Source organism: Xyrauchen texanus, chromosome 22 (assembly GCF_025860055.1).
Source record: "Xyrauchen texanus isolate HMW12.3.18 chromosome 22, RBS_HiC_50CHRs, whole genome shotgun sequence".
In the NCBI taxonomy this organism is placed as follows: domain Eukaryota; kingdom Metazoa; phylum Chordata; class Actinopteri; order Cypriniformes; family Catostomidae; genus Xyrauchen; species Xyrauchen texanus.
The window spans coordinates 5,314,154-5,338,619 of record NC_068297.1 but is presented as its reverse complement, the minus strand read 5'-3'; the positions used below and the strand labels follow the sequence as shown (position 1 = coordinate 5,338,619).

Genomic DNA, 24,466 nt, shown 5'->3' with positions numbered 1-24,466 from the left:
GTATAAATCTTGTATTTATATGCTCAAGTATATCATATCTGTATCCTTGGTGTACATCCGGTGGAATCCCGCGGCACTGTACATCCCCTTGTAGGACTCCGAGGTGGGTGAGGAGCAGAGATGATGAATCTATTCTTTCTAAACATGGCAAATAAACAAAACACCAAAAAACGGATACTGGATCAAGACTTGGAAGTCGAACTAACCACTAACATTTTTTCTTCAAAAGAAGGAAATTGGCAAAGATTTATTTTACTTGAGTCTCTATCAATTGACAGCCCTCTCACTAAACTGTCTCCTTTTGCTATTCAGAAAGGAATCACAGGAATAGCAGGAACAGTCAAGGATATTAAAAAGCTGCGATCGGGACAAATTTTGGTGGAGTGCGCTCGGAAAGCAAACTCCGAGAACTTATTACGAGCAACAAATCTGGCTGGAGTCACTATGAGAGCATTCTGTCACCCTTCTCTGAATAACAGCAAAGGAGTGATCCGCACCAGAGAATTGCAAGACATGGATGAAGCTGACATAACCTCAGAACTGAATCATCTAGGTGTGATTGATGTCAAAAGAATAAGTATCAAAAAAGATGGACAAGTAATTCCAATAGGAACATACATTCTGACCTTTAACAGACCTCTCCCGCCAGAGAGAATTCAAATAGGATACCTAAGTGTCACTGTAGATATCTACATACCAAACCCGTTGAGATGTTTTAAATGTCAGAAATTTGGTCAAGGTTCTGCTGGATGCAAAAATAAGGCTGTTTGCCACAATTGTGGTAAGGATGACCATGAAACAAACTGTACTAATTCCGCTAAATGTAAAAACTGTCTTGGTGACCATGCAGCCTCATCAAAGAAATGCCCTGCTTGGATTAAAGAGAAGGAAATACAAAAAATTAAACACACAAAGAAGGTGAGCTATCCTGAAGCCCGAAAACTGGTTGAAGGTCTCCCTGCCTTCACGCTGAATAGCTCCTACTCTGCTGTGGTCAAACCAAATATACGAGAAATTAGTACTCAGACGGAACTGACTTGGATTTCTACAGACAAACCTCAAGTTATTAGTAATATTAAGAATTCATCTTCACAAAAAAGCAAGAATGTATGTATCCAAACCAACCCGACTCAAGATACCCAGTTGGAACAAAGAGAACCCAGAGAGAAAAGGAAACCTCAAAATACAGTAACTCGACTACCAAACCAAGATAAAAACAGAACTTCAAAACATGACAACCCAAAAGATGTCGAAATGTCAGAACCTACGACTAGTCGAAGTCGTAGTCTTTCCCCTAAGTGTAAGAATAAAGGATTTGTACCTATCCTTCCCACTTGAAGATGAGTAATCTTTTAATCCAGTGGAATTGTCGGGGTCTAAAAGCTAATTTTGCAGAGCTGCAACGTTTAACTTCTGTTTTATACCCCCTTGCCTATTGTATTCAAGAGACTCACTTATCTCCAAATGATCCCCTGACTGTTAAAAATTTTAGACTGTTTAATGTCTATGTACCAAATGCACAAAGACCTTCTGGTGGATCAACTGTCTTGGTTAAAAAGGATATTATTCACAGTCACATTGTACTGGATACCCAAATACAGGCAGTAGCAGTACGTATCACCTTTCATAGAGTCATTACATTATGCTCTATCTACATACCTCCCAGCGAAGATATTACACTGAAAGAATTGGACAAACTCGTAGCACAATTGCCGACTCCATTTATACTTATGGGTGATTTTAATAGCCATAATCCTTTATGGGGAGAAGATCGATGTGATGCTAAAGGAAAGAGAATGGAGGATTTTATACATAAAAATGTGGGAGTGACCACTTTCCACTTATTACCTCATTCCCTCAATCGGATGTCCAACAAAGACCTTCAAGATGGCAACTTAAAAAAGCAAATTGGCCTTCTTTTGAAATTATGTGTTATGAAAAATTTATTTCAGCAACTCAAGACAATCAGAACTCTATAGAAACTTTTACTGAACAGTTAATTGATATTGCAAATGAAACAATTCCAAAGACATCCTCTAAATCGCACTGTAAAGCTAACCCCTGGTTTAACGAGCAGTGTAAAAAAGCTATCGGGGCACGGAAAAAGGCGGAAAGACTTTTTAATAAACAGCCTTCAACGGCTATTTTTATATCTTTTAAAATTTGTAGAGCTCAAGCTCGCAGAATTTTAAATGAAGCAAAAAAGCAAAGCTGGAGACAATTTGTATCAAGTTTAACATGCTATACTCCCATGAAGAGGATCTGGAACATGATTCGCAAAATGAAGAACATTGGAAATGGGTTTAATATCCAACATATTAAAAAACTAGATATTCTCCAGACAAAGGAAATGGATATAGCAAACACATTAGCAGAATCTTTTGAAAAGAATTCGTCAATAGAAAACTGCCTCCCTGAGTTCCAGTTAATTTGAATACAGCAGGAAAGGGAAAAATTGAACTTCTGTTCTGATAACAAAGAAGTATATAATCAACCTTTCAAGATGGATGAATTAATACACTCTTTAAAATGTTCCCATGACACTGCTGTAGGGCCAGACCAAATTCACTATCAATTCTTAAAGCACTTACCCCAAAGCATATTATCTCTTCTTTTAGATGATTTTAACTCTGTCTGGTCTTCTGGACAAGTACCACCCTCCTGGAAAGAAGCAACCGTAATTCCTATACCTAAACCAGGAAAAGACCATTCAGATCCAAATAACTACCGACCAATCGCTCTTACCAGTTGCCTCTGTAAAATGATGGAGAGAATGGTAAATAATCGGCTTGTTTGGACTCTGGAGTCGAAGAAACAAATAAGTGACTATCAATGTGGCTTTAGACGTGGAAAGTGCACCTTGGATCAATTAACCCGACTGGAAACTTATATTAGAGATGGTTTCATTAGAAAAGAACATGTTGTTGCCGTCTTTTTTGACTTGGAAAAAGCATATGATACAACATGGAGATATGGGATTTTGAAAGATCTTTACCACATGGGTTTTAGAGGACGATTACCCATCTTTATTTCCAATTTTTGACCAGCAGATATTTCAAAGTCCAAGTAGGAAACACCTTGTCGGATATTCACAAACAAGAAATTGGAGTTCCTCAGGGAAGCATTCTTTCTGTCACTCTCTTCAGTATTAAAATAAACAGCATTGAGAGTATCATTGGATCTAATATATTCTGCAGCTTATATGTGGACGATCTCTGCATCTGCTATAGAGGGAAGAACATGAGTACAATTGAAAGACAACTGCAGTTATGCATTCACAAAATATATCAGTGGTCAGTTGAAAATGGATTCAAATTCTCTAAATCAAAAACAGTCTGTACCCACTTCTGTATCCAGCGATCCCTTCATCTTGACCCAGAACTCTTCATTAATAGAGAACCGATTAATGTTGTTAAAGAAATTAAGTTCTTAGGACTCCTTCTTGACAACAAAATGACTTTCATTCCTCATCTGAAAGCACTTAAAAACAGGTGTCTTAAAGCCATGAATATAATGAAAGTACTGGCAAAAACAAAATGGGGAGCAGATTACATGGTTCTTTTGAGACTCTATAGAACACTAATTCGTTCCCGGCTGGACTATGGAAGCATAATTTATGACTCTGCCAGAGAATCATATAAGCAGATGTTGGACTCAGTACATCATCAGGGCTTACGACTCGCCTTGGGAGCATTTAGAACTTCGCTGATGCAAAGCTTGTACATCGAAGCCAATGAACCTTCACTTCAAAACAGACGATTGAAGCTTTCACTCCAATATGCTATCAAAATAAAGGCAAATAAAACCAACCCCGCTTATTCTTCAATCTTCAACCCACAATTTACTCCTTTGTATGAGAGCAAACCTAAAAGCATCAGATCCTTTGGTATTCGTATTAAACCTCATTTGGAGAACTTGAATATAAATTTGAACATTCTAACCCAAATACAATTCAATTCTATATCTCCCTGGAAACTAAAGAAGCCTAATATCAATTTGGACTTGACTCATCAGAAGAAAGGGTGACCCATCCAAATGTATATAGACAGCAATATTTGGAAATAAGAAACCAATTCCCCTCCCATGTACCTATATTCACAGATGGCTCGAAGATGAAAAACAGTGTAACGGCAGCAATGGTGACTGGAAATCAACGCTATGGAATTCGTATTCCAAAACAGTGCTCAATTTTCTCTGCTGAGGCTCATGCTTTACTTTTAGCTTTGGAGCACATTGAAAATTCTCTGCAAAAATTGTTTATAATTTTTACTGACTCTAAATCCTGCCTTCAAGCAATGGACACTTTAAAAATTGACCATCCTTTAGTGGACTGCATCTTAACCAAATTGGATTATCTACTAAATCAGTTCTTCAGCATTATTTTTTGCTGGGTTCCAGGACATGTTGGTCTTTCAGGAAATGAACAAGCTGATGCAGCTGCTAAGGAAGCTCTTAATCAGGAAGTTAATGAATGTCAAATCCCTCCCTCAGATATCAGACCGATTATTAACCGATATATTTTAAATAAGTGGCAAGAAGAGTGGAATATGTGCAAGAACAACAAGTTGTATGTAATTCATCCGGAAATTTCAAACAGACTTTTTATCAATTTTAAAACAAGATTTGATCAAGTGGTCTACGCCAGATGTCGTATAGGTCACGCAAATCTGACCCATGCCTTTTTGCTTAAAGGTGAAGACCCAACCCTATGTGTGTTCTGTAATATTCCCTTATCTGTCAAACATATTTTACTAGATTGTCCTGGTCTTAACACAAGTAGAATGCTCTTTTATGAAGTTACCTCGTTAAAGGACTTATTTAATGAGATTGTGCCTGAAAAGGTTTTGGATTTCTTATCATATATTAATCTTAAAAAAAAATATTGTATAATATGACTTGCTATTTATATTTGTTTTGTTTTTATTGTATTTATATGATATTTGTTTTTTGTAATTGAATTCTTGCCATGAAAATAGCTTTGATCGCTGACATGGCATTAAATAAAACATACTACTACTACTACACTTTTCTTAATTGTAAAGTCAGATATAGTGAATAGAAAATTGCCACAAAATTACATCTATTTAAAAAAACAAAACCCCTGCAACAATGAAAAAAACCTTTGGTAGTAAAAACAATAAATTGTACTTCCCCAAATCTTCTTAGTGGACATACTGTCGCTCTTGTTGGTCTGGCCAGAGCTTTAGCAGACATTAAAAACATGTCATGCCATAGATAGTTATGGAATATACTTGTATGTCTGACAGATTTTGATAATTGAATGGATCATTTTGCATGTGATGGCTCACACAATGAAAGAATGTTTAGAAGTTGTGAAGAGTGACAATTTCACTGAGAATCAACTCATCAGTTCATCAGCAAGTCATGCGCATTTAGTTGTGCAAATTGTTGACAATTGTACTTACTCTTTTGGACACATGTGCCAAAACACATGCAATTTGCTTGGTGTGAACAAGAAACACATTTTTCAGAGTTTTGAATTTGTTGTTTTGAAAACAATTATTCTCATTCGAGAATTGTGCCAAAGCGATTGAGAAAAACTGTAATGAAGTCTGTCAAGCAGATGGTAAAAAGAAATTGCGTTCTGTTTGTTAACTTGTTTATTTCTTCAAATTACTCTCATTCTTCTAAAAGACACAGCCATTCTAATGACAGATTGGGACCCATGGCTTGGGTCCCAATTTTAATGCAAGTCATCCGTTTTATCTTCTGTTAGGCAAATTTGGCATGTCTGATCGCTGTGAAAGCAATAGAACTCCTCTCCTCAACAAGCTACATAATTTGAGGTATAATTAAGTATCCATTACTAATGGAAAGATTCCTCAGAGGAATTTATTTTATCTGCATCAATAAGTGCATGCTAACACACACATAAATCCGTATATTGATCATGTTTATTGCATTGCCATCACATCCTGTCAAAGTCATAGGAATTCATTCATTATGATTGTAGCAGTTAATTTGATGTTTTCAGAAATGAAAGCGAGATTCACAAAGTGGTCATACACACACACACAGAGCTTTTGAAGTGTGCGCCCTGAGCTTATGTGGACATTGTTGAAGAGATTAGTCTCATCCACACTGAGAGCTAGTAAACATATTACCAGAACCCACCCAGCACACCGTGCCTGGCTCTCACAGAGACCTCTGCATATAAGTATAACAGAAACGAGTTATTGATATGTATTCTGTCTGTTGATTTAAAGGGAGAGCTGCTCCGAGAGTGAAGAAGAGCTGCATCAGCTGTCATGGATGCACAAACAGGAACTGAAGGACTCGCTGTTTGATATGTACAAAGGTGAGTACGAACCTGGAGATAGTGACAGACAATTGTATACTATGAACATTTGGAGTGGTTAAGTGTATGTAGTCTTAAATATGACTACGAAACAAAATTGTGTTCAGTATCTGTTGATGTCAGTTTTGGAAACATGCAAAATTGCTTTGTTTTTCAGCATAGATTTATTTACTTGGCTTCCACTATATTTTGATAGTAACTCAGTCAAAGCACAGGCCAGATCGAGCAATACTCTTAAGTCTGTCTGTCTATCCGCCTGTCAAAAAACCCTTCTTTACACTCAAAAAATGTTAGCCTTTTTTTTTTTTTTAAGATTTAGCCTTTTCTATTTCATGACAAAATTCCATCAAATTTTATTGTGTCATTTTAACAAAATTAAATGAATAAAATGTAAAATAATTAGTTTTTTCTTCTTTTATTTTGTTAAAGATTACTCAAACCAATTTGATGGAATTTTGTTATGAAATTGGAATGCGTAAATCTTAAAATGTTTTATTACACAAAAAATTATTCATAAAATGGGACATGCTCCATCATTTTCAGTTTGATCCAGAACCACATTTTGTGTTTATGCACCAAAGTAAAACAGTTGAGTTATTCTATCTTAAAATAATTCTATTAATAAAAAGCTAAGACATTCCTGCTGTACTTTAGTGCTTAAAACTCTGATTAAGATTGTTATTTTTATTGAACAAATTATGTGTTTTTCTGGGTCAAAGTGAGTCAAAATGATGGAGAAGGTCACAAAGGATCCTTAATTTTTAATGAAGGGTATATGTATATATATATATATATAAAACATTTTTTTAATTATTTATACAAAAGAGAGACAGATAGATTCATTTTACTGCAGAATTTTAAATTGCATACTATTTTGGATGAATCTAAGATTCAAGATGATTTGAGTGAAGAAAGCTGGAATTGATAATGAAACCATAAATTAAAATATAATGGGAAAAATTATTTACATTTCTATTTAGTTGATAATTAATTCATAATGCGGGTCAAAATCCATTTGTTTTAGAGAATATGGTCTCACTAGTTGAATGATGGTGCATTCTTGAGGTTGGGCACAAGAGAGCGCCCTTATCATATCAGATGATTGAGAGAAGGCTCCAGTGCTTTCTAATTATTTGTGTAGTTGTATTTTGCAATGATAAATTAAGTCTTTCATTTATATTATATTAACATCAAAGACAAGGAATATTTGTTGACTTTCAAAACACGCTGAATATCAAAGAGTCTGAGGAAACAACTAAATTAAGACCGGCAGCCTTTGAAAAGCTTATAAGAATTACATAAACCTGCAAATAAAATATAATACCCTATAGAACCTTTACATAAAGCATAGTACTTTGATGTACAGTATATACCATGGTACTGCGTGATTACCATATTCGTATAAGACGGTATTACATTGTACTCCACGGTACTTCAAAAATATTGTGGTACTACCACAGCGTAGTCCACTAAAAATTTTTAAAATTAAAATTAATTCCATGGCACTGTTTGTTAGCGTTATACTATATATCTCTTGCATATGAGTATTCACATAATTTTGTTTAAGATCAATTCTATATACACTGGTGGCCAAAAGTTTGGAATAATGCACAGATTTTGTGGTTTCGGAAGGAAATTGTTACTTTCACCAAAGTGGCATTCAGTTGATCACAAAGTATAGTTGGGACATTACTGATGTAAAATACAGCACCCAAAGTCATTTTTGATCAAACCTAGACAGGCCCTATTTTCAGCAGCCATCACTCCAACACCTTATCCTCGAGTAATCATGCTAAATTGCTAATTTGGTACTAGAAAATCACTTGTCATTATATCAAACAAACTATTTGGTTCATTGAATGAAGCTTAACATTGTCTTGGTGTTTGCTTTTGAGTTGTCACAATATGCAATAGACTGGCATGTCTTAAGGTCAATATTAGGTCAAAAGTGGCAAAAAAGAAATTGCTTTCTCTAGAAACTCATCAGTCAATCATTGTTTTGAGGAATGAAGACTATGCAATGCTTGAAATTGCCAAAAAACAGAAGATTTCATACAAAGGTGTACACTACAGTCTTCAAAGACAAAGGACAACTGGCTCTAACAAGGACAGAAAGAGATGTGGAAGACCAGATGTACAACTAAACAAGAGGATATGTACATCAGAGTCTCTAGTTTGAGAAATAGATGCCTCACATGTCCTCAGCTGACAGCTTCATTGAATTCTACCTGCTAAACACCAGTTTCATGTACAACAGTTAAGAGAAGACTCAGGGGTGCAGCACTTATGGGAAGAATTGCAAAGAAAAAGCCACTTTTGAAACAGAAAAACAAAAAGAAATGGTTTGAGTGGGCAAAGAAACACAGACATTGGACAACATATAATTGGAAAAGAGTGTTATGGATCTTAACCCCATTGAGCTTTTGTGGGATCAGCTAATTTAAATAAAATGTCACCTGAGTATCTGGACAAACTGACAGCTAGAATGTCAAGGATCTGCAAAGCTGCCATTGCTGCACGTGGAGGATTTTTGATGAGAACTCTTTGAAGTAGTTTAAGAAGTTCTGAAATTGTTTACAAATTGTAATAGTAATTTTTCATGTTTTTAATTTCCTGATTATACATTGTGATCCGTTGAATGCCACTTTGGTGAATAAAAGTACCAATTTCTTACTATAAGAGCAAAATCTGTACATTATTCCAAACTTTTGGCCACCAGTGTACTTGCAGGAGAAACTGCTATGTGGTTCTCATCAGGACTGGAATGAAAAACAAATTCTAATTATTTTGGTTCAGTGGCTTTGAACACTGTTCTGAAATATTGTTAGATTTTAATGCGTTGAGTTGGCATGGTATAGTCCCCATCTGTATGTTCTAATTTATCATATGAGTATCAGTTACTTTCTCCCACATGCATTGTAAATGCCATAGATGAGGTTAGATCTTCTTTACCGTGGCCTCTGTGTAACTTTTGTGTGACTGTTTTATTGGATTTAATGCCAGGTTAGCTGTTTCTCTGATATGCTGACACATCCTGCGGTACATGAGCCCAACCCAAAGCATTCATCCTTGTTGTAGGCGGAGGCCAAGACCTGCAACAGGATCTATTTAGCATGTATCCTGATATCTTAGACGCCAAGCGTGTGTATATGTATGTGCCTGTGGGTATATGGCTGCGTGCCTGTTTTTATGGCTTTGTGTGTGTTCAAAGCACAGACTTTGTGTCTGCCACTGACAAATATAGGCATATTTATTAGGATCATTAATATGATGTGCCATTTTTTTGGCACACAGGTGAAGTTATGGTCTCAAACCCAGTTTATAAGAAGTTTTTGTTCATGAGTGACCAACATATGAGTATACTATAAAAATGTGTATGAATATGAATAGCATGATTAATCAAGTAGTGTCAAACTATCAAGTGCATTGCTTTAATATAATTGAAATTCTATGTAGCAAACAGACAGGCAGAGTTAGGTTCAAAAGAGAAACGTTTTTCAAATATCAGAATCAGAATGAGCTTTATTGCCAAGTATGCTTACACATACAAGGAATTTGTCTTGGTGACAGAAGCTTCCAGTGCCCAAATAATATAACAACAAGACAGTTATAATAAAAAAACTGAACTAATAAAAAAAGCGAATAGAAAATATAAGTATGTATAGAAATACACAAGACTATATATATATATATATATATATATATATATATATATATACATATATATACACTCACCTAAAGGATTATTAGGAACACCATACTAATACTGTGTTTGACCCCTTTCAGCCTTCAGAACTGCCTTAATTCTATGTGGCATTGATTCAACAAGGTGCTGAAAGCATTCTTTAGAAATGTTGGCCCATATTGATAGGATAGCATCTTGCAGTTGATGGAGATTTGTGGGATGCACATCCAGGGCACGAAGCTCCCGTTCCACCACATCCCAAAGATGCACTACTGGGTCGAGATCTGGTGACTGTGGGGGCCATTTTAGTACAGTGAACTCATTGTCATGTTCAAGAAACCAATTTGAAATAATTAGAGCATTGTGACATGGTGCATTATCCTGCTGGAAGTAGCCACCAGAGGATGGGTACATGGTGGCCATAAAGGGATGGACATGGTCAGAAACAATGCTCAGGTAGGCCGTGGCATTTAAACGATGCCCAATTGGCACTAAGGGGCCTAAAGTGTGCCAAGAAAACATCCCACACACCATTACACCACCACCACCACCAGCCTGCACAGTGGTAACAAGGCATGATGGATCCATGTTCTCATTCTGTTTACGCCAAATTCTGACTCTACCATCTGAATGTCTCAACAGAAATCGAGACTCATCAGACCAGGCAACATTTTTCCAGTCTTCAACTGTCCAATTTTGGTGAGCTCTTGCAAATTGTAGCCTCTTTTTCCTATTTGTAGTGGAGATGAGTGGTACCCGGTGGGGTCTTCTGCTGTTGTAGCCCATCCGCCTCAAGGTTGTGCGTGTTGTGGCTTCACAAATGCTTTGCTGCATACCTCGGTTGTAACGAGTGGTTATTTCAGGCAAAGTTGCTCTTCTATAAGCTTGAATCAGTCGGCCTATTCTCCTCTGACCTCTAGCATCAACAAGGCATTTTCGCCCACAAGACTGCCGCATACTGGATGTTTTTCCCTTTTCACACCATTCTTTGTAAACCCTAGAAATGTTTGTGCGTGAAAATCCCAGTAACTGTAACCCAGATTGTGAAATACTCAGACCGGCCCGTCTGGCACCAACAACCATGCCACGCTCAAAATTGTTTAAATCACCTTTCTTTCCCATTCTGACATTCAGTTTGGAGTTCAGGAGATTGTCTTGACCAGGACCACACCCCTAAATGCATTGAAGCAACTAGTTGATTAGATAATTGCATTAATGAGAAATTGAACTGGTGTTCCTAATAATCCTTTAGGTGAGTGTACATAGACAGTACTGTGCAAAAGTTTATCTTAAGATAGTTATGTATATCTTCAGCTTTAGTGTTTCAATAGGAAATATACATTTTAGACTCCCAAACATTACTTTTGTTAATAGAATAGATTAGAATAGAAGAATAGGGAGCCCTACAACAGATAGTATGACCCCCACAGACCCCCTACTGAATATCGAGTCAGTCTGGGATTAAATGAAGAGATACATGCAATTGATACAGCTTAAACCGATAGAAGCGATGGGGGAACCGATGGGGCAAATTCTCCAAGAATCTTGGAACATCCAATCTGACAACAACCATATATAGTGAAGGAGGTACAACCTCTGCTGGGCCTTTTCCACAATGGAGTCAATGTGGGTATCCCACTTTAGGTCTTGTGAGATGGTAGTGCCCAGGAACCTGAATGACTCCACTGCTGCCACAGTGCTGTTCAGAATTGAGGGTGGGCTCAATGTTGGGGTGTTCCTCGTAAAGTTCACTATCATCTCCACTGTTTTGAGCATGTTTGGCTCCAAGTTGTTTTGGCTGCATCAGACAGCCAGCTGTTCAACCTCTCCTCTGTATGCAGACTCTTTGTCATCCTGGATGAGGCCAATGACATTAGTGTCATCAGCAAACTTCAGGAGATTGACAGAGGTGTCCTTGGCGGTGCAGTCATTTGTGTACAGGGAGAAGAGTAGTGGGTAGAGCACACATCCCTGGGGGGAACAAGTGCTGATTATACAGGTGCTGGAAGTGAATTTCCCCAGTCTCACTAACTGCTGCCTATCTGTCAGAAAACTGGTGATCCACTGACAGATAGAGGTGAGGATAGAGAGTTGGTTTAATTTAGTCCGGAGAATAGCTGGGATGATGGTGTTGAAAGCCGAACTAAAGTCCACAAAAAGGATCCTTGCATATGTCCCTGGTTTGTCCAGATATTGCAGGATATGATGCAATCCCATGTCGACTGCATCATCCAAAGACCTGTGTTCCAGAAAAGTTCCAGTGATGTCCTTCAGGTGGGCCGACACCAGTCTCTCAAATGACTTAATGACTACAGATGTCAGAGCTACGGGTTTCTTTGGGATAGGGATGATTGTGGAGGATTTTAAGCAGTACAGAACTTTACACTGCTCCAGTGATTTGTTAAAGATCTGTGTGAAGATGGGGAGCAGCTGGTCAGCACAGGATTTTAGACAAGTGAGTGAAACACTATCTGGGCCCTGTGCTTTCCTTGTCTTTTATTTTTGGAAGACACGGCACACATCCTCTTCACAGATCTTAAGTGCAGGTTGAGTAGCGGGAGGAGGGTGGTTGCAGGAGGTGTTGATGTTTGTGTGAAGTGAAATCAGAGTGGGTGTGGGGTGTGAGACTTGGCTTTTCAAATCTACAGTAAAACACATTCAGGTCGTCTGCCAGCTGTTGATTCCCTACAGTGTTTGGGGATGGTTTCTTGTAGTTAGTAATGTCTTTCAGGCCTTGCCACACTGATGCAGTCTCGTTTGCTGAAAACTTGTTTTCAGCTTTTCAGATTAACTTCTTTTAGCCACTATAATCACTTTTGTAATTGTGTTTCTGGCCTTATTGTATAAGATTTTATTTCCAATTCTGTAAGCGTCCTCTTTGGACTGACGAAGCCGTAAACCATGGTTTGACATTGTTGAACATTAAAGAAGTTCTAGAAACTGATGTATGATGTCACAGTATCTGTCAGCTCATCCAGATTGGTGTCTGTATCTTCAAAAACACTTTAATCAGTGCAGTCAAAGCAGGCTTGTAGTTCCAGCTCTACTTCATTGGTCCAACTATTTACAGTCTTATCTACAGGTTGAGCTGATTTAAGTTTCTGCCTGTAGGTCAGGAAAATACGATGACCACACAATGACCAGAGAGTCCCAAAGCTGCTCGAGGGACAGAGCGATATGCATCCTTTAATGTTGTATAGCAGTGATCCAGTATATTTCTATCTCTTGTGGGCCATGTAATGTGCTGTCTGTATTTTGGAAGTTCACGGGTGAGGTTGGCTCTGGTAAAATCTGCGAGAATAATAAGTGTCTGGGTATTGTTGTTCCTTGATCTGATCGGCCAGGTGTTGCAGCACTGTGCTCACACGCTTGTGGAGGAATATAAACACTCGCCAGAATAAACAAGGAAAAACTTCCGCTGTGAATAGAAAGACTTACAGTTGATAAAGACCACTTCCAAATTAGGACAGCACATCTTCTTTAACGTTGTTACATATGGATGATTTTAATAATTGCAGAGTTTCAAGTTATATAAATGGCTCACTATTTTTGTAGTGGACAACAAATACTTTCATATGTTTATTTTTGTTGTTGTTGCTTAACCTATTTTTTAAATTGTACTTTTATATTTCATTTGATTAATTGGATATTTTTCATAAATTCTAATTAATTTGCCTAGTTGCTGGACTCACTACTAGTAGTAGGCCTACAAATCTGCCAGACTGAATAATTGCCAATATTTGCCTATTGATAAGTGATTTTGTTTGTGTGTGTGAATTTTTAGTAAATTGTGTGCAACCGAATAATTCATTTAATTTCAATAATTCTGTGAAATTCTCATTTGCCATCATTAAATTGTTGATATTTATATATACGGGTATTCACAAAGAGTAAACATTGCCACATTAAATAGAGCATTAGGCATTGTAAATCTCATTTTGATTGGCCACTTACCTATAGATTCTCAAAATGGCATTGCACAGCCACAAAAGTATGAACTCACAACTTGTAGCCCAAATTTCACGCCACTGAAACAGTGTTTGCACGTTTTCTTCTTGTGTCTGTTCCCCTGCTGATTTTATGTGTCTGATGTGGTTCGGGCTAAGCTAACTGCTGTAGGCTGGGCCGTGTTATTACAACTGTGATGGTGGATTGTTTTCTTACATGGTTAAACCATCATTTTGCAGTCTAAATTCAAAGCACACATACCAAGTCCATCATAACAAACACGCTAAGTTTCCTATGGAGTTGAATTGGTCTTCCCGACAAGGGCAGAAATAGGGCTACAGTTTCAGCAAGCTTTGTTCTTAGCAGGTGGATCGACCTTTTACCTAACCCCTTACGCCCCCTCCCCCTGCACAAGCCGGCCAGGCAGGAAACACACTGTTTGGTCCCATCCGCTCTGCTCTGCTTATGATAGTATGGTGTGGTCCTCCGCCGACAGCCACCCACCCCGATATCACATCTCACTCTCTCTCCACCATGCTTCGCTTCAGGGAGGGCAAGAGGAGCTTTGGCGACCCCTTCGCTGCTTCCTTGTGTGTCTCATTGAATTTCAAAATCCCTCGAATGGAGTGCCGTGTGGCCTAATAGGCTTGTCTGCTCCCTAAGTGGGTGGTCCGGCAGCGACAGAGGAATTCCACAGGGCTCTGTCCCCGTCTTTTGTCTTTCTGTGTTGGTTTAAGGAATAGACCTAGGATGGTCACTGCTTAACTGTGGAAGCCTGGTTACTGTGATCTGAAACCAAACAAACCTAGTAGAAAGGCCTCCACACTCACAAACATAAAAAGAGAGGAGCTGTAAAACCAAAGTAAAGGTTGGCATCTCTTAAAAGTTTCTTGATGGTAAGAATTTTTGTGGATGTTTTTGCTTCATGCCCGTTAATTCTACATCAGCTTTTTCTAGTAATGTGTTAGTTTCATTACTATAGTTTCTTTAGTTATGCTACTTTAAAACATGTAAACTTCAAAACAGGTTTAACTAGAGATGCACCAGGTGTTAGCCAACCATTGTATTGAACAATAAAAGCAATGATATGTATAGGACATTGGCTGATTCTTTAAAAACAGCCGATGATCAGGGCAGATTATTTCCTGTTAAAAGGGGGCTGAAAAATGTGCTGTCTGCTGTCTGTCTCATTGAATTGGATGACAATGATAGCAGAATTGTAGCTTGTAAGTTTAGCACTGCTAGAATTTCATGAGATGGAACTACCGTTAAAACTTTTTACAACCAATTTGATCACACCCCTTAAAGTTCAACATAGTAAGAAATTTGACGAGTTTGTTAAAGCTAAAGCAGAGACTGCTTTCAGCTAAAAAGTGACAGGTTTCATCTTTCAGAATTCAGTTAATGTGAGTTAAGAATGTTTTATGTTCCAGTGTTTATAACATAGAAAGTTACTCTAAAACATGGAAGGCATAGAGAAACATAAAGTTATTATTTAAATTTTGTTTGAAAGTTGTATTATTAAATACCAATGATTTGAAACAAGGTAGCATAAAGCAGAACTACCAAACAGTTGTTATCGGTATCGACCGATGTTGTTCTAATTAACTGGATTATAAAATCAGCACACAAATTTTGCATCACTACATTGCTCATTTAAACACAATAATGTATTAAATTCACGAAACCATCAAATTGAATTGTGTAATTTTCTTTTGCTAAATAAAATTATAAAACTTTAAATATATCTTTTTATTTGTATTTTTTTGTGACTCTACTCTAAGTTTACACAACTCAATTAGATGGAATTTTGTTATAAATTGAAACTGATTCTGGGAGGCCAAATTTGAAAGAACAAATTAAGAAATAATGTTTTGCATAAAGAAAATTAAGCCTATTTTAGGGCAATTGATTTTTGCATAATGACTTTACGACCTTAGGTAGGGCTGGCATAGATATTGAAAATGCATGATGTCTTCACAATGAGTTTGCTGGTGGTAATAAAACAAGCAACACAATAAAAAATTATTTTTATGCACTTTTCTTAGCCCTTAAGTTTCCTAAATACTGTGTTATTGGACTATTTTTGTGATCCTTCCTTGTGTCATGACTCAATGCAAGGAATGCAAAAACAGAGTTGGCAAGTTTGATTCATTACCTTGAATCAGTTTAAAATGTTTTTTCAATGATTATTTTTAACTAGTTCTTACCATTTTATTAGTTATATTTTGAAACATTTTGAATGTAATTTGGTGGGAAAAAGCAGTTTAGTTGAAAAAATGATTCCTCTTTGATAAAATCACCCTATTAGACAGCTATATCAATAGGTCAGGTTTTTCTTAATTGATGTACTGTTGAAGTCAGAAGTTTACATACACCTTAGCCAAATACATTTAAACTCAAAACATTAAATTCCTGACATTTAATCATAGAAAACATTCCCTGTCTTAGGCCAGTTAGAATCACTACTTTATTTTGAAAATGTTAAATGTCATAATAGTAGAGAGAATGATTTATTTAATCTTTTATTTCTTTCATCACATTCCCAGTGGGTTAGAAGTTTACATACACTTTGTTAGTATTGTCTTTAAATTGTTTAACTTGGGTCAAACTTTTTGGGGAGCCTTCCACAAGTTTCTCACAATAAGTTGCTGGAATTTTGGCACATTCCTCCAGACAGAACTGGTGTAACTGAGTCAGGTTTATAGGGGTCCTTGTTCGCACATGCTTTTTCAGCTCTGCCCACAAATTTTCTACCGGATTGTGGTCAGGGCTTTGTGATGGCCACTCCAATGCCTTGACTTTGTTGTCCTTAAGCCATTTTGCCACAATTTTGGAGGTATTCTTGGGGTCATTGTCCATTTGGCAGACCCATTTGTGACCAAGCTTTAACTTCCTGGCTGATGTCTTGAGATGTTACTTCAATATATCCACATCATTTCCCTTCCTAATGATGCCTTCTATTTTTTTAAATGCACCTGTCCCTTCTGTAGCAAAGCACCCTCACAACATGATGCTGCCACCCCCATGATTCAAGGTTGGGATGGTGTTCTTCGGCTTGCACGCCTCACCCTTTTTCCTCCAAATATAACGATGGTCATTATGGCCAAACAGTAAAAAAAAAAAAATAGTTAGATCAGAGGACATTTTTCCAAAAATGGAAAAGATTTTTGTCACCATGTGCACTTGCAAACTGCAGTGGCTTCTTCCTTGCTGAGCAGCCTTTCAGGTTATGTCGATATAGAACTCGTTTTTACTGTGGATATAGATACTTGTCTACCTCTCAGCTCCTATCTGAAGCTAATTGGCTAATTGTCTAATGGCTTAACATAATTTTCTGGAATGTTCCAAGCTGCTTAAAGGCACAGTTAAATTAGTGTATGTAAATTTTTGACTGAAACTGATCATTTGCATGCAATTTTGTCTCTATGTTAAAATCATGATTTGACTGATCACAGAGATTCTCTTGATTGATAACAGTATTGATCCCCCTAGGGGGAAATTCACATGTTACAGCAGTAACACAACCCATATCTTAAAAAATATATAATTTACAAAGTATTAATATAATACATAAAAAAACAACAAGAACAAAGCAAAACAATAGACAATAAACAATATTGCACCAACCAAAGCACTACTTAATAATAATATTACACCAGTAACAAATCAATCATGTATAATATTGATTGTACAATCTTAATGTCAGATGGCAAAAAATACTTTCTGTAACACACTTTTGAGCAGCATGGATTAAATAACCTTGCATTGAACGTGCTGCTCAGAGCCCACACTGTCTCGTAGAGGGGTGAGAGTTATTGTATAAAATACAAGATAGTTTTGTTGCTATACTCTAATCTCCTATTTTATCTATAAGAGGCAGAGAGCATCCCACAACAGAACAGGCCTTTCTAATTAACTTAAGTTTGTTTTTTTCTCATTCCATGATTCCTCCCCTCCAACATACCAGAGCATACAAAATGACAGATGCTACCACAGTTTAATATAAAGTCTTTAACAGTACCTGACACATACCAAATGATCTCAGTCGTCTCAAGAGATGAATGTGACTTTGACTTTTCTTATAAAATAGTTTGTGTTATCAGACCAGTCTTTAGATAAACACCCAGGTATTAATGTGATTTGACCATCTCAATGTTTATCCCCTGGATGTTTACTGGCATTATTTGATGTGTCTTCCATTGATAATCCACAACAATTTCCTTTGACTTGTATTAAGCTGGAGGCAGTTCAGCTGGCACCAGTCTACAAAGTTCTTAATCAACTCCCTATATTCACCCTCATTATGTTCAGAAATACATCCACAAACTCCACGGAGTCATCTGAACATTTCTGAAGATGAACCTTTCGCTTCTTTTTCACATCAAGTCAAACTGACACTTCTATGATGCAAACAATCCTGCCACCCAGTTGTGAGCATGGATTCCAGATGACCTAGTGATGGCCCATGAAGCCGAGAGGAAAACAAACAAGGCTTGCTTTGCTGTGAACCACAGATGCTTGGGAACTGTTTGAACAAGGAGCAATTTAAACGGTCACTCATGGCCTGTGTTTAAACATCAAGTGGTAATGTGGACGGAGTGCCTGGTCTTGTTGCCCCGGCCTCCCCTCTGCTTTTCAACACATTCACACTCCCAAAGGTGCAGGCCCAACAATGAAGGGCCACTTTCACAGATTGGCGGTTTTACTGCTTTTTTTACGCACTTGTATTTCGAGAATGTTTACACAAACTTAAAACAACCAGAAATGCTCATTGGGTATAGAGGTGTGACACTTGAGTTGGGGAATTTATTAACAGAATGCAGAAAGCATTGAAGGAACCTGTTGAGAAATGCTTTGGTCTAACATAATAAGACAGTCAAAGTTACTTTTTCCTTGTGTAAGGTCATGGACAGACCTACAGAATTCGAACGGCCACCGTTCACATAGTACTACACATTCACTGCCATTGAATGTTTGTTAATGAAATATTTTGTAATTTTCTCACACAATCAGCCAAGAAAATGTAAAGAGAAAAATAAATCTGATTTGTTGTTCATGGTGCTAAGGATGCCGGTGTGAAGTGGAGCGTTTACGTCTTCATTTACTGATAAAACGGCTATAAATTAATTGAGAAACCATTCTAAACCATTCAACTTGTGTATCTTACATAACAAAATATGTCATGCAGTTTATTGATCAACCCAAAATAAGTATGTTTATGTAATTTACAATGTGAAGGGCAATAATAGACAGTTGTGATGTTTGTCATAATCGTGTAACCCTAATTTCATGCGTTGCTGCGTTTCAAAATGTGTTCGCGTGTCAATTCTTAACGCAGTGCGAGTACCAGCCTGGTCTCACAGTGAAATCGGAAACAGATTGAATTTTCTTTAGCTAAAATTAGTCTGTGCTTACTGTTTTTCGAAACACTGCCCAGTAGCCAAAGCGGTAACTGCTGTTGGGCATAATGGCACGCGTGCTCCATTTTCTGTGTTTCTGTATTTTTCACATAGGGGCGCAAAAAGCGAGTTGTGAAGAGAGTTGTTTTCAGCTGTACAGGCTGTTCCAATCACATTTTAATGCCCAAATAAGGGTATTTTAAGCAAATATATCAATGCCATTGATGGCGCCTTTGTATGTCATTCAGTTGAACTCATAGCGTCACTGAGTCTCACTGCGGATTTCAACCAGAGCAGCTCCTGTCCGGAACTAGTGAAGCGCTTCTGATTTTCTTTTTTTTTTCTCTCCTATTTGGAATGCCCATTCCCAAATTGCCTTCGCGTCTGAGACCGTCAATCCACACATCTTATCACCTGGCTTGTTGAGTGTGTTACCGTGGAGAGGCCCACGCTATTCTCCACAGCATTCCACGCACAACTCGCCACGTCCCTTACAGAGAGCGAGAACCACATTTTAGCGACCACAAGGAGGTTATGTGACTCTACCCTCTCTAGCAACCAGTACAGTTTGGTTGCTTAGGAGATCTGGCCGGAGTCACTCCGCATGCCCTGCATTCGAACTCGCGACTCCAGGGGTGGTAGTCATTGTCAATACTCGCTGAGCTACCCAAGCCCCCCTTGCGTGAAGCGCTTCTCAAGTGCTCTGATGAATGCACCATCAGCATAGGCTCACGCCGAACTCCTGGTTTGTAAATATATATGAAGAAATGTAAACTTTGATAGTGAACACAAAGCACTCCAGTTTCACTTTAATATAAGGATCATGTAATGGCAAAAGTTTCTGGTGATAAATGTGCTGTGATAAAAATGTCAAGTTAAGTCATTTTTATTTGTATAGCCTTTTCACACCACACATCGTTTCAAAGCATCTTTACAGAAAATCATGCTGTAACAGAAAATGAAACGAATCGGTTACCTTACGTAACCTCGGTTCTCTCTAGAAGAGGGAACGAGTATTGCGTAAGCTAGCTTACGCTACGGGAAAGATTCATCTTTTCTGAGATATTGAAGCCAAAAAATTATCCTTAATTTTGTATCCATTGTCAATGCAGTGCAGCAACTGCATACCTTGAGCGGGCTAGCTAGCGAGCTCATAGGTTGCTCTGCGGCAGCTGCTGCAGCCTATAGATGAACTTGAGTGAACTTGCGTCCAATGATAGGCGCCCGCGCCGTCACTGTATCAAAGCCCGCCAAAATGGGCGTGGCTAGAGTGCATATAAGCGTAAGTTCATCGGCTGGAACCCTGGTTTTCATTGAATGAAGCAGAAATCGCTCGTGGCGCGAGCACGGCCGGCTACGCAATACTCGTTCCCTCTTCTAGAGAGAACCGAGGTTACGTAAGGTAACCGATTCGTTCTCTTAACGAGAGGTTCTCGCGATTGCGTAAGCTAGCTTACGCTACGGGAACCCATTGTCAACGCCGTGCGCGCCAAGCATCCACTGCATGAGCCCCGGGGTGGGGACCCGGGGAGCCCTTGTGAGTGGGGGAATAATATTTGGCCGGCAAGAGTGCGAGCCAGTGTGTGTGTAATACATAAGTACATAGTGGGAAGGAAAAGACAGAGCGGCGGTGCCAGTCTGTGTGGAATGTGTCCCATCAGTGCAGCTCACCAGGGGAGCTGTAGCGTATTAAACCGCTAGTAGTTTTGCCTGCAGGGCGGGCACTTCCAGATTGTAAAATCTGACAAAGGTGGAGGGGGAAGCCCAGCCCGCTGCCACACATATGTCGTGAATGGAAATCCCGCTGGACCATGCCCACGAGGAGGCCATGCCTCTAGTGGAGTGAGCCCTAATGCCTAACGGGTATGGTAGGTCTTAGCGTCCACTATCCATCTAGACAGTGTCTGTTTCGAGGCGGCAAAACCTTTGGTGCGCCCTCCGAACGAAACGAAAAGCTGCTCGGTGCGTCTGAAAGAGGCGGAGCGCGCAGTATACAATCTCAGTAATCTGACTGGGCAAAGGAGATTGGCGTCGCGTTCACTATCGGATGCTGGCAGCGCCGATAGGGAAATGATTTGTGCTCTGAAAGGAGTACCGATCACCTTGGGGACATAGCCGTGTCTAGGCTTTAAAATGACCTTGGAGTCACTTGGTCCAAACTCAAGACACGCAGCGCTGACAGACAGCGCGTGAAGGTCTCCCACATGTTTAACTGATGACAGGGCAGTCAGAAAAACGGTTTTGAGTGAAAGGTATTTTTAAAGGGATTGAAGCGGTTCGAAAGGGGGGGCTTTCATAGCTTCGAGAACTACGGAAAGATCCCAGATAGGAACCGATGGGGGCGCGGGGGGTTCATCCTTCTAGCTCCCCTGAGGAAGCGGATGACCAGCTCGTTTTTTCCCAGTGACTGGCTGTGCAGGGGTTCAGCGAACGCCGCGATAGCCGGCGCGATGGCCGCCACGTACACTTTGAGCGTGGATGGGGATCTGCCCTTATCCAGCAGCTCTTGTAAAAACACGAGCAGCGACGACACCCCACATGTCCGTGGGTCCACGTCTCTGTCAGTGCACCATTTTGAAAACACAGACCATTTGGACGCATAGAGTCTTCTCGTGGAAGGGGCTGTAGCGTGTATGATAGTGTTTATTACTCCTTCTGGCAAAGCGACGGGTAGTCGTTGATCACCGCAGCTGCAGCGCCCAGTGCTCTGGGTGGGGATGCCAGATCGTGCCGCGAGCTTGAGAGAGGAGATCTGCTCTCACTGGAATGGGCCACGGGGCTGTCAGTGACAGCTGCGTAAGCTCGGGAACCATGTCTGATTCTCCCAGCCGGGGCTATGAGGAGCACAGAGTGACGCGTTTCCCTGATCCTCTGCATTACCTGTGGCAATAGCGAGATGGGAGGGAAGGCGTAAAGCGGGCGGTTGGGCCAGTCCTGGGGCAACGCGTCCTCGCTTTTCGAGAAAAATACTGGGCAGTGAGAGTTCTCTTCTGACGCAAAGAGGTCTATCTCTGCTCTGCCGAATATGCTCCATAACTTCTGGACTGTTTGAGCGTGCAGGGACCATTCCCCTGGGGAAATATTGTCTCGGGACAGTCTGTCTGGGCCGTCGTTCAGGTGGCCTGGCACGTGCGTCACCCTCAGCGAGCGCAGGTGGCACTGGGACCAACTCCTGTATGCGTTTTGTCAGATGGAAGAGGTTCCTGGATCTGACACCGCCCTGACGGTTTAGATAGGATACCACAGATCTGTTGTCCGAACGGACCAGGACGTGGTGACCCTGAATGACCGGGAGGAAGCGCACGAGCGCTATCATTTCCAGACAATTTATGTGAAGGGGCTTTTCCTGAACTGACCATAGGCCAAAAACCGGAGAGCCCTCGCAGACCGCGCCCCAACCCGTGTTGGACGCGTCTGTCGAGATGACTTTTCGGCGAGATACAGCTCCCATCGTCACTCCCCGCTGATACCATTCGGCCACTGCCCAGGGCTGCAGAGCTGAGATACAGGTCTGAGTCACTCTGATCGGCTGGTGGCCCGTGGCCCAAGCCCGGCGAGACGCTGGTGTTTAGCCAATGCTGAAGCGGCGCATGCGCAGTAAACCCAGCTGAAGTACTGCTGCGGCTGAGGCCATGTAACGTAGCATTCTCTGAAATTTTTCAGAGGCGTGAGGCTGTTCATCTGAAAGGACGCTGCTAGTCGCTGAACACGGCGCGCTGTGTAGATAAGCGAGCCGTCATCGCCATGGATTCTAGTTCTATTCCAAGGAAGGAAATTGCCTGACTGGGCTGTAGTGAGCTCTTGGTCCAATTGACTGCAAGACCCAAACTGTTCAGATGACTGAGGAGAACTGTCCTGTGAGACAGAAGCTCCGTATGTGACTGTGCCAAAATCAGCCAATCGTCCAAATAGTTCAGAATTCGCAAGCCCTGACTCCGCAGGGGTGCGGCGCCGCATCCATGCACTTCGTGAAAGTACGGGTGCTAAAGACAGGCCGAACGGAAGGATGGTGTATTGATAAACCTGGCCGTCGGCTGAATCTCAAGAATGGCCTGTGACGGGGATTTATCTGAATCTGAAAGTAGGCATCTTTCAGATCGAGAGAAATAAACCAGTCCCCCTGGCGCACATGCGCGAGGAGTTTCCTGATTGTAAGCATTTTGAACAGTCTTTTTGTCTCTCGGTCACAGTCAGCGCGGCCATGCACTTTCCTAGGGCTTGAGCTGCAGCTTTGGTGGCGCGAAGGGCGAGATCCGTCGCGCTCCTTAGATCTGAAACAGCCTCTGGGTGCCTGCCTTTCTCATCCCACTCTCGAAGAAGGTCCGCTTGGAGGATCTGTAAAACGGCCATGGAATGCAGAGCAGATGCGGCTTGGACGGCGGCGGCACAGGCGCGGCCAACACAGGCGGAAGTAGTTCTGCAGGCCTTAGACGGGAGCACTGGCTTAGACCGCTATCTCGCGGAGGGCGGGCAAAGGTGTGCTGCTACCGAATCCTCGACCGGGGGGGGTGGAAGAGTAGCCCCTCTCGGTGGCGCCGTTCCACGATTTAGAGAGCTCGGCGTGGAGTTCCGGCAGGAAGGGAGCGGCCCGGGCCGCGGGCGCCGCACGGCGACGGCTCTGAAGAAAGCAGCTGTCGAGTCTGTTAGGAGCCTGCTCAGAGGGCGGTGACCACTCGAGCCCGAGGCGGTCGACGGCCTATGTGAGGAGGCACGTTAGTTCTTCCTCGACTCCGGCGCGGATTCTGCTGGATTCCTGGGCCGAGGAGGAGGCTTGGGAGCCTGACCACTCCTCTCTGTCCAAAGCCATGATGGAACAGCAGCCCTTGTCCTCCGCCTCGTCATCCGAGATGGCAACAGTGCGTCCCGGAGGGGCGGGGAGGGTGAAAGCAAGGCTCGAGGGAGAGACTCCGGCGAGGTAGTCGCTTCTAACACCGGTTCCGGCAGCCTTTGGGAGCGGCGCTTCTTTCTGCGCTGGCGAACGAAAGCGCGCGGCGGCTTCGGTTTTGAGTGCTTCGAGTCGAGCCCGCAGGGTCGACATCGAAGCTCCTCGCAGAGGTCGCATCCGCTGTCAGCGAGGGCGAGCTCTGCATGTTCCAGTCCCAGGCAGAGAGC

At 40.7% G+C, this 24,466-nt stretch overlaps 1 protein-coding gene across 2 annotated transcripts in view; it reads left to right on the top strand.

Annotated features, from left to right (window-relative positions):
* LOC127662651 (mirror-image polydactyly gene 1 protein-like) overlaps positions 1-24,466 on the top strand; it is a 113,341-nt gene that overhangs the window by 2,549 nt on the left and 86,326 nt on the right. For both annotated transcript variants that reach the window (XM_052153935.1, XM_052153936.1), the window contains exon 2: positions 6,228-6,319. In XM_052153935.1, coding sequence (XP_052009895.1) covers positions 6,274-6,319 — 46 coding nt within the window. In that variant the 5' untranslated portion in view covers positions 6,228-6,273. The remainder of the gene's footprint in view (positions 1-6,227; positions 6,320-24,466) is intronic.